General features: G+C 38.1%; 1 protein-coding gene across 1 annotated transcript; it reads left to right on the forward strand.

Annotated features, from left to right (window-relative positions):
- Window positions 1–3,522: 3,522 nt before the first annotated feature.
- On the forward strand, window positions 3,523–6,655 carry LOC148999275 (phosphopantothenoylcysteine decarboxylase-like). Its single transcript, XM_089141310.1, has 3 exons — window positions 3,523–3,615; window positions 5,391–5,759; window positions 6,362–6,655. The coding sequence occupies exons 1-3, from the start codon at window positions 3,523–3,525 to the stop codon at window positions 6,653–6,655; spliced, it is 756 nt and encodes a 251-aa protein (XP_088997436.1).
- The last annotated feature ends 4,220 nt before the right edge of the window (window positions 6,656–10,875 follow it).

The following is a 10,875-nucleotide window of genomic DNA, read 5'->3' on the forward strand; positions in this document are numbered from 1 at the left end:
CAGGTGAATTTCCGCACTTAATATTTTCTCGATGATTTGACATGTTTGATCCTGGGTTAATAAAGATTCTACACCCACAAAACACAAGACATCCAAACCCAACACAATATTCATGTTGATTTTCTAGATAGAGGAGCTAAAAAGTTTTCTTTGAGTCATGTGTGGTGGTTGTCCCCAGCCCCCTTCCTTGTTGGACAGGTTTTAACACCTCTAGTTTGGGGCTGGAGAGTTTAATAAAATTTTCAGCTGGATCATAAAGGCAAAAAAAAAAGAAAAAAAAAAGAGAGAATCATGTCACCATCTGGTATTGAGATTGGCTTTCAAAATAAGACTATGTTTGCATATGAGTGACACACAGAATATTAATACTTGAAATTTGGAATAGATTTACTATTGATTGTGTTGTAGCCTTATTATGTTTATTCAATTACTTTGGAGAATTTCTACCAAAAGAGTCTTTGAAGCTTCCCCCTCCCCCCTCCCTTTGTTGTAAATAAGTCTATCTATTAGTATATCAAAGTATTTTAATTCGGGTCGGTTTATACAATTTATTTTTTTCTAAAAAAATAATAATAAAGTTGACATAAAAGATTTGCCCCCTACTCATAGAATCAATTTGTAATAATCTTATGTACACAGATGGTCGATAGGTCTTCCCTTTTAGTTCTTTTTTTTCTTTTTTCATCACATAAAGAAAGTGATAAAATAAAATTTTGGGTTGCAAATTGGTGAAGTTAGGTTAGTTGGAATTGGGAATTGTCATAGCCAATTATAGTACAAATTGGTTGATTCCCCACATTATTTTTGTGATAAAAGTATTATTTGATCAAATCAACCTTTTAATGAACCATTCTTCAACAAATTCTATTTTTGTGAAGTGTTTCTAGCAATTAAGGGTGGCCAACAAAGGGTGAAAGTTTACTCTATTAGGAGACTTAAAAACAAAGTTGAGTGTAGGAGATCCATTTTGATTCATTAAGGATTGAGAGTTGACTGAAGGATATTAGAGGAATGCTATTCTAATTCCACACAGTTCAAAAGCAAATGAAGGAAGTGCAGGGAAAATCATGATTTTGTTTTTTTCATCCGCTCATGTAATCCTTCTAAATGGTAACAGAGTTAAGCTTGTAGGGGAGAAAATATCATCAATAACAATAACAACAATAAGCCTTGTCCAAACTAAATAGGATCAATTACATAAATTCTTATTTTCCAAATCAACTCCATTTGAGACCGTACTAAACACGAAGCCAACAAGAAACTAACCATATGACTTCTTCTTTTTTTTCGCTAAAAGGGTCATTGTATAACGAAAAGAAGAAAAAGAAAGAAATACAGCAATTAGTACTTACCTTGCTCACCCGCAACAACAGTTGCCCCCAATACACCCTTCCTCACTTGTTCCTACTCATAATTGACAACAACTAAGTCATCAAAAACGAAATGTAGGACGTCTAGATGCATCCAAATCAAGATCTTTAAGTAAAGCTTCATAACAATAGTTACATAGCAGCACTATCCTCTCCCAATGGGAGGCTCGATGCACCTGTGGATACTTTCGCTAAAGCTGCATCTACCTTCTTGAATTCCTCTGCTATAGAAACCTTTTTACTTGTTACTACTTTCTTCACTGCGTGAGCCTTCTTCTTCGGACGACCAGGTTTCCGACGAGGAGAACCTTCAACCCGCACTGATATAGACGAAGACGAAAGTGGAAGAAGAAAACATGTTATGGTTAGTGGGATTATCATAAGACATTTCCTTTTGCCTTTGACATCTTATGTCTCAAACCTCAAACGCTAAAATAATAGGACTAACTAGTTGTTTGGTGTAGTATATATACCAAAATAGAAATAGAAACTCAGAGAGACACTTTGCCTTTTTTTTGGGGGGGAGGGGGGATGGAATTTGAGGTTAATCCATGCCAATTTATGCATACCATGCCTACATCTTCAAGGTAAATTTTATATATAATTTAAATATACCATCAAGAGTTGAATCCATGACCTAGTTACGAAAAAGAATTGGTTATTGGCAACTAAGCAACCCTATGATAGTCTTTTGGCTACTTTTCCTAATGCACTTTAGAAGAAATACTCGATCTTCCATGGAGACTGGCCTCTGGGGGAGAGAGAAATTAACAATTTGAAATATATATATACTAGTAATGATGCATGTGCATATGCACATGTGATGTGTTCTCCCTAATCGGTTTGAAGGAAGAAGAAAACATGGATTGTGATCTAAATTATTACCGTCCACATTGTTTTTGTTTGAGCTTGTTTAATTGCAAATATTTTGAACGAAATTAAAGTTTAGACCATAATTTGAATTGCAACATGCTATCTATGCTTGACCTAAATTAGAAGGCATACAACCCAACTTTAGAGGACAATGAAATGGTTGAATGTCATGTGTGTGTGTTTATTGAGTATTTAATTTTTGAATCACAACTCCAGTTCTGCAGTTGTACCATATGAGCTCCTTTGAAGCTTTGACTAATATAACATTGTGTAATTCCTCCGACAAGCTTGATTACTAGAGCCAAACTTCTACTATATTACTCCTACCATACCTGTATATTATTATCCTTCATGATGCAAAACTCTAATATTATATTTTCTTTGGCTAAAAAATCCTTTGTGTATTGGTTTTTCTGTAGCAATTGGAGATTTTACCACACCATTGCTGAAGAATATACCAGGTTATCCTCCTTTTCTGAATGAGGACCACCACTGCTATAGAATCGCACTCAACCCAAACCTTCTTCACCTGTAATTGCATTGCCCAAATTATACCATATATAAAATCCTCCAACTCAGCCTCAAAGTCCAATTAGAGAATCTAAATTTGATAAAAGTTTGATGTATGGTATGGTTCTAGATGATGGCCAACCTTACAAGACAAAGCTTTGTCCGATTTTCAGCAAAATTCGTTGTTTCTCTAGTTCTTCCGAATGGCGTAATAGCAAAGTTCGTTATCGCACATTGCTTAAAACCAGTGTACATTGTGTTGGCGATATATATTTGACACACGGCGATATATTGTCGTGCCGGCTGGGGGCGACACAATTTCCCCTAGCGACACGAAAAAAACATAAAGTCAGCTGACGGTTGATTTCTTCGACGCCAGCACCACCCACTATCCCGACGGTTGACATGTCATTCGTTTCCTCATCTCTTTTCTGCATCTTCCAACCCAATTTCTCTGAGAAAGCAAGCATCTTCTCCTGACTGAATTTTGACCTGAACCTCTTTTGTCCATTAGGAGTTGCAGTGTTTGCTCCTGCAGTCACTTGATGACTGTAATTATTAACCGGTTGAAGGGGAATCTGATGGAGCAGAGACCCGAGCTCAAAGCCAATAACATGTGAGGTGCTGATGGGTAGTAAAAAGAAGAAAGTGGAGGTGGGGAAGGTGAATTGGGGCTTCGAGCACAAGTGGTGTTAGAACTTAGAAGGTGGTGGTAGTGGAAGTCGAAGGGAAGGGAGGATTCTTCAGGTTCATGATGGTAGAAGTTGCGATGGCAACCACAAGCGGCACATTTGAGGAGAAGAAGAAGAAGATGAAACACGCACCTGCATATCACCAAAAGTCGCCCGACACGGCGGCACAGGTCAACATATCGGACCTTGCTTAAAACTATGATTATGATTAGATGCCATAAAAGATAAGCGGAAGAAGCTGGAATATACGGATCTAGCATGTTTGATACGAACCGTAATGGGCTTAGGTGATCCCGATTGAACTGAGTCGACACAGTGAATGGACACCGAGTTTCAGTTAAGTAGTTGGTTTACCAAAAAAAAATACGAAAAATCGCAGCCATAAATGCAAGAAATGGATACCGATAGTTTGACTTGCATGCTGCGCATTAAATGCGCAGCATGTGCAGCGCACGGTCGAGATCGAAATCTCGACCGTCTGTCTCGACACCGAGACGGACGGATTATAAATGCGCAGCACTGAAGCACGACCCGGATACCGAAAGGATAACATATTTATGTGAGGGTATTTTCGTCCTTTTCACTTAAAAAGGCAACCGCCAACGAGAAGATGAAATGAGTTTCGAAGGAAGAGCATAAAGCTCTATTTCCTTCAGTTGCGTTTTGATTTCGTCTGATTTTTTTTATCGCTGTTGAAGAATGCGAGAGATAGCCAATCAACTCAAGATAATCATTCTTGTGTTCTTGTCGCCGGCGAAGTCAAATTTGCCGTTAAACTAGCCATCGTTTGAAACTTGAGTAGCATTCAATGTACTTCCCGATGCTTTCCTTCTGCTTTCTGTGTAGATAATACATAAATTTCAGTTTATCGGCATGTGGTTTTCCCTGTGTTCTATTCTGTCTTCTAATTGTTGGTTTCGTTTTTGGTGATTTGGTCAAAATTAATCTGAGTCTGTTTACGGTAGTGGTAAGGTTTGTAAGTCTGGAAGAATTGGAGTTTATTTTGGCTCCATAGAAATCAAGATTGGTTATGACCAAATCAGAAGTTGAATTGTAGGGCTTTTAAACGTCCCACGTATCAGAAACTGGTCTTTGTTTTTCCTTGGAGTTGTGATCTTAATACCGTTTCTTTTACTCACTAATTGTTAGGTCTCTCTCTCTTTCTCACCTTTGAAGCTTGGAGTTCAACTATCTGTGGTTTCTGGTGCAGTTGAGAATTTGTGAAGGCGAAGTAAGTGGACCTTAAAGTTTCTTCCCCCCCCCCCCCCCCCCCCTATTCTTCGAGTGCTGATGTGATTATCTGATCTTCCTATGAATTCTACTAAAAAGTATATACAGGTTTGGCATATTTGATCATTTCTGAGTCCTTGGTATTCCTTCTTCTTCTTCTTTGTTTTCTTGGGTTGTCTTTAATCATTATGGATATGCACTCAGTCGTATTAGTAGAAACTAAATATTTATGATGAACACCTTTGATCCCCCATCTCTATTTGATTTTTATATGTTAATCTGATTTCTTTTGAATTTTCATTCTTGTTCAATCTTCATTCATTACGTAGGGAGCAGAAAATAAACCAAAAATTGTAGCTCTGAGACTACATTGAATAACATTAACTCTAGCAAGATTTGAATTCTTGATTAATCAAGAGAAAATTGAAAACAAGCATCAGACTTTTGTGCTTTCAGATTTCTATTTTCACTCTCTCTGTAACAAACTCACCTACGGCCCTTACCAGGATTCTTGGAGATAGATTGAGTCTGTTCACAGATTCTGGTTACTATTAATTCTTGATGTGTTAATGGGACAATCTCATTTCTTTCTGCGAGTTTTCCTGCTTGTCCATTGTGGTATTCAGTTGCTTGTTAACAGAACAAATAGCACAATGTCGTGCGACAATATCTTGATTTTGCTTTTATCTCTGACTCTGGGAGTGTTCCTGTGTAGGTTATGGCCCGTCAGGAATCAGTTGGTAGTTCCGTAGGGATTTCGATACAAAATAATGTAGTTCCTACAATTAGAAGGCCTCGGATTTTATTAGCTGCAAGTGGAAACGTACCTCCTGCGCATGCAATATATTTTCAGGCTTTAACGCGTTCTGTCTTTTACTGGACAGACATTGCAATGCTCGTCAGCAATTCATTTTTACAGTTAATTGATGTACAAGAAGTTCCTACAAGTATTTATTTTTACGTTGATGACACTCAATGGCTTCTTCGGAATAAACCAGGAGAGTACAATTTGCTTCATATTGCGCTTCGTGATTGGGCTGATATCATGGTTATCGCACCCCTGACAGCCGATACACTTGGCAAGGTACATGTTTTCTAATTAGTAGACTACGGTTCACTGGGTTCTTGATTTGTGGTAAACTAGTGAAATAATTCAGGGAGCTATAATATATTTAGAAGGCTATCAATTCCATCTGGAGTTATATATTTAGCATTTTTGGGTGTTCTCTGGTCTTGTTCATTTATGCTTCTTAACGAATTAAAGCCTAACATACCTTCATTTTCGTGTGAACTGTTTTCCCTGCATACTTGAAAGTAGGAACTCATAGCTGAGATTTTCTTCATTGGAAACTCAACTGCTAAATTTGGTTAATGCAATTGAAAACGATTTTCATGTCAAGTTTACTTGAGCTGAATCTAAACCTGATTATAGACTTCAACCCCCTTCCCGATTTGAGTTAGATATAACTTGCACAACTCTTTTAATGTTTACAGTACCATCTATGTTTAGTTCAGTTCTTCCCGTCTTGCCCTAGAGGTTGTATAAATCATTAATATAGTTCAGGTCTAATTGTTAAATATGCTTGAAAAATCTTGTTTTTATGAGTTAGCAAGTCTTTGTGTTCTGTTTTTTTATGTAATGTACAGTGCTCAATCTCATGTTGGTTCTCCTCTGGATTCTGATAGATTGCACTGGGCTTTAGTGATAACCTCTTGACATCCATTGTTGGAGCCTGGGACTTTAGTGATAAGCCGCTTATCATTGCACCATATATGAATAACTTCAAGTGGTGCAATCCTCTCACACAAGAGCATGTTGAGATGATCGAGAGGCGTGGTGTTCGTCTGATTCCTCCAACGATCGCTGATGCTTCTGGGAATTGTAGCGCTGATGCAATGGCAGGGCGTCCTTCCATCAGTGGTGTGTTGCTAGACTGTTTGGTTTCAACTGGTTGGACAATATTAAGAGCTGCATTATAAGTAGAGCCTAGTGGCTGTTGTAACAATTTACACACATGGGTGGGAATTAATGTTGGCAGCTCACTGTTTCATTCCTGGAATCGTTTGATTTGACCCAGTTTGCACGACTGAATTTTTATGAACGAATCCCTAGAATGAAAAACACATTGATAAATTGTATACTTAGACAGATGTATACATATATCCACAATGTTGAATTTATTTAGGGTTCCGCAAGTCATGACAGACTAGTAACGTGATAAAACCTCGGCATTGAAGGTTGCAGGCTTGTTCAATCTTAGGGACCTCACCACTGAGACCGAGGTGGTACCTAGAAATTTAGTTATTAATCGTTCAATGGGTTATGCAGACTTGTTCAATCTTAGGACAATTGCCAGGTATTAGGAAAATTTTCAGATTCTCCACCTAGATGGAGACAAATCTTATCTCATGAAAATTTTTAGAGAGTTAAGAGAGTCTAGATCCACGAGGAATTATCCTCCAATTACATTGAGAAAGAAAATTTTCAAACCACATGATTGCATTCATAATACATGTTAAGCTTAAAAGTAAGATCCCTTTTTTCTTTTTGGTTTTTTAAGTAAATTAACCAAAATAGAACTTTCTTTTTTGGTACAAAAATAGGACTTAATTGCCTTCCCCCTCCCCCCGGCAAACAAAAAAAAAAAAAGAACTTAACATTATGCACCACCATTTCTTAAGAGTTTTTTCAGGACATCCACTTAAGTTAGGCTGAAACTCTTGACTATGCTCACTTTTTACAGACTGTCGACTTTTCGTTTTTCAAAAAACCCACGGTTAACTTTTCTATCATTGACCGTTATATTTTTAAATTTAAGTGGTTAACTGACCAAAATACTCCACATATAGTCAAATTACTAAAATGCCCTCAAACATTTCCTGGCTCACTCACTCCCCTCCCATCGTCTCTCTCCACTGGCAACTCACTGTCACTGACCTCCAGTAAAGACTCTTCCATCACCGAGAACAACTGGTGAAGCAAACAATCCTAATTGCCTTTAAATCTTTCCTACGGCCCAAGTAATCAACGAGATATGAGATCGTCTCATCGTCGTGCTTGAAACTAGGTCGAAATTGTTGCTTCCTTCGGATCTCTAGTGATCTACAATCATAATCTCTAGTTCCCCAGAGATGTGAATAGCCTCTTTAGGCGATTTTCTTTGTTGCCCACCTTCGTCGTTGTTGCAAGTGCTATGGCAGTATTTGCAGGAACTATTGCTCCATCGGTTTTTGCAGGAACTATTAATGCTCCAACGGAAGGTGAGAGCTTTTTGGGCTGATGATAATGGTAAGGTTGAGGATTTTGATAAAGCTTGGTATGATGAGGAGAAAAATTAACAAGGCTTATTAGGAAGCTTTGGTGGTAGATCAAAAAAGGTGTAGATGTCAAGAAACACAGCCTCATCAGATCCTCCATGTCTTCGTTTTTTATGGGCACTTGGTGGCTTTAGTGGGTTTTTGCTTTGTGATGAACTGTCATTGGTAGACTGAGATTTTCTTGGCCAAAAGCTTTGACGTTTGAAACTATATAAAAGCATAGCTCCACAACTAGACGACTGGAAAATATATTTTTGGTAATAGATTACTTTATTAGAAAGAAAAGCCACGAGTACAACCTAGTTCCATTACACCAAAGAACAGAAGCCAACGTAAATGAAGAGGAGGATTTCGGGTGTATAGAAAGACATTCTGAGTGGAAGCACCCTCCTTAGCCAAAGCATCAACCACCATATTTGCTTCCCTGTGTAAGTGTGAGAAGGAGACAAACTAGAAAGCCTGTGACACACCTTGGATATCTGAGATGATGGGAAAGATTTCCCATGGCACCTTTGAGACCTACTTCTTAAGGATGGCAATTAGGGCAAGATTATCACTTTTTTTGGCAATATGGGTTAAGGAGAAGTCTTGTGCTCATACCATTGATTGTCTCATGGCCATGGCTTCGATAGTAAGAACATCCTGGCATATTGTTCCCTGACCAAAACCAAACAGCATCTTACCCTCGTGATCTCGAGCTATACCTCCATAGCTAGCATGGTGGGTCTCTTTGAATAACGACCCATCAACATTGATCTTTGGAATAGGATAATTAGGGGCCGTCCATTTGATCAAATTGTGGTTGTACTTCATCTCTAGATCCTTCAGAGAGTTTGAAGAATAAAATTGAAGACCTTTCCAAATCAGAAAACTACAGGCTACCATCAGCTGATTTGAGGCTGATTTCAATTTTGATGTATAGGATTTCCACGGGAACTAGAGAATAAGTAGTATGTCCATTGTTTTTCTGCTAGCTCCTTTGTCTAGCCAAAGAGATAGAAGTTGAAGGCCTTAAAAGACATACATAACATATGATCTAGAAATGAATCATGTTGCCCATAGAAGAAACAATGAGTCGAAACAGGAATTCCTCTAGCTGCAAAAAGAGATGTGGTGGGAAGCTTTTGATGCAACAATATCCATAGGAAGTGAATTGGAAGAGGATGAAGAGGGAGTCCCTAAAGTTTGAGCCAAACCTTCGGATGTGAGTGTTGCAGAGACTGATCATATATAGAACTATAGGCAACCTATAAGCCGATTTCACGGTGAAGTTTTCTGATGTTGTCCAATGCCATATGAGACAATCAGGGGTGGGCAATCGTGGTAAGGGGATAGCCAATATTTTTTCCATAATACTTTTGGGCCACCAAGATGAGAGAAGCTCTCAATCCCAATTCTGTGATAGAGGGTTAATAAACTGGGCCACTGTAGTGGAAACATTGGATGCAAAAGGGAAGCAGCCCACATCAGGTGGATGATCAGGGATCCAATTAGAAGTCCAAGGGTTGATGAGAGTACCATTGCCAACTTGAAGAAATATTCCTTTCTTGATAAGATCTATGCCCTTTAAAATAGATCTCCACCCCCAAGAGTCCATCTGTTGGGGTTGAACTTCCATGAAGGAGAGTTGTTTGCAATATTTTTGTATCATTACTCTACCCCATTAGGAGTGTGGGTGAATGAGTAATTCCCATGCCTTTCGAGCTAGAAGTGCCAGGTTTGAAGCTTGAATATTTTGAAATTTAGACCCCCTTCAGCCTTGGGGTTACAAATTGCTATCCAGTCCACTGTATGAACATGTTGTTTTTCGCCGTTGGACCAAAAAAAGGATCGTATTCCTTTGTCAAGATCTTTTAGAACTGCTGCTGGCATTTGAAAACAAGACATAAAATGATTTGGCATTGCTGCAAGAGTTGCTTTAAGGAGCCGAATAATATAGAAGTTGTTGGTGCTATTTCTGCCGATCGCCTTGAACCGTAGTTTTCCGCACCGAACTCCTCAAATCTGATTCGATCTGGTTTGCTCTTCGATCGATCAACCTCTCACTCCTGAAAGAAACAACAAGCTTTGATTTTTGCTGGCAATTAGAGTAACGGTTAAATTCCTCTTCCTTCTCTATCTCTTCTTCTTTCCCTCTCCATCGGCTCTGAAGATTCTTTTATCTGCTTTCATCAAGTTTGGACCCTTTGATTGCAGTAATTCTTTTGCTATCATCTTGAAGAAGTGAAAAAGAAATTTTGTCTTTTCTTAAATCTCACTCTTTTCCTGTTTCTAATTCCATCTTGAAGGATACAAACAAGAAATTCCCACATATTTATGTTCAGTGAATCTCTCATAAAAATCATCATTTTTTATCTAAGTCTCTCGAGAAAATCAATTGTTTTGAATCTGTAGAAGAACTATATTAGATAAGAAACAGAGGAAGAAGAAAGTGTTGAATATGTAGAAAACTATATTATAGAATAAACGGAGGAAGAATAAAGAGATGTTTTGGAAAAAAAAATTCTTTTTCTTTTACATAAAATTGTTTTGGTAAAAAATTTTCTTATTTTCATACGATATGATCAACCTATGCCAGTGGGTTTTCTTCTACATTTGGGGGTTTTACTTCTCCCAGGTATCTTATATGATTGATTCTCATTCACTAGGATCGAAGAACTTAACCTAGCCTGGATTTTTTTCACATGAACAAAAGAAGCATGGCTAAACATGAAAACTACCTGAAACATGGCTAGTAGTTATTAAGACATGGCTGAAATCTCTGGTAATTTGGATAATTTGAATGGTCTAACAAAGGCGCGGAACTCGTGGACAGAGTTGCGTTTGGATAACGCCAGCCAAATCATCTTAGAGGAAAACAAATTCTCAAGCAAGCATCTCTC

This window comes from Hakea prostrata, unplaced genomic scaffold (genome assembly GCF_041222555.1).
Source record: "Hakea prostrata isolate BN-2017 unplaced genomic scaffold, UWA_Hpros_2 contig_18, whole genome shotgun sequence".
Taxonomy (NCBI): Eukaryota; Viridiplantae; Streptophyta; class Magnoliopsida; order Proteales; family Proteaceae; genus Hakea; species Hakea prostrata.

Excerpts from the sequence above, each read along its gene's own strand:
- LOC148999275 (XM_089141310.1), top strand. The coding sequence starts at position 3,523 with ATGGCAACCACAAGCGGCACATTTGAGGAGAAGAAGAAGAAGATGAAA. Across the intron at positions 3,616-5,390 it reads CGCCCGACACGGCGGCACAG|GTTATGGCCCGTCAGGAATC; the intron begins GTCAACATATCG and ends GTTCCTGTGTAG. Across the intron at positions 5,760-6,361 it reads CAGCCGATACACTTGGCAAG|ATTGCACTGGGCTTTAGTGA; the intron begins GTACATGTTTTC and ends GGATTCTGATAG.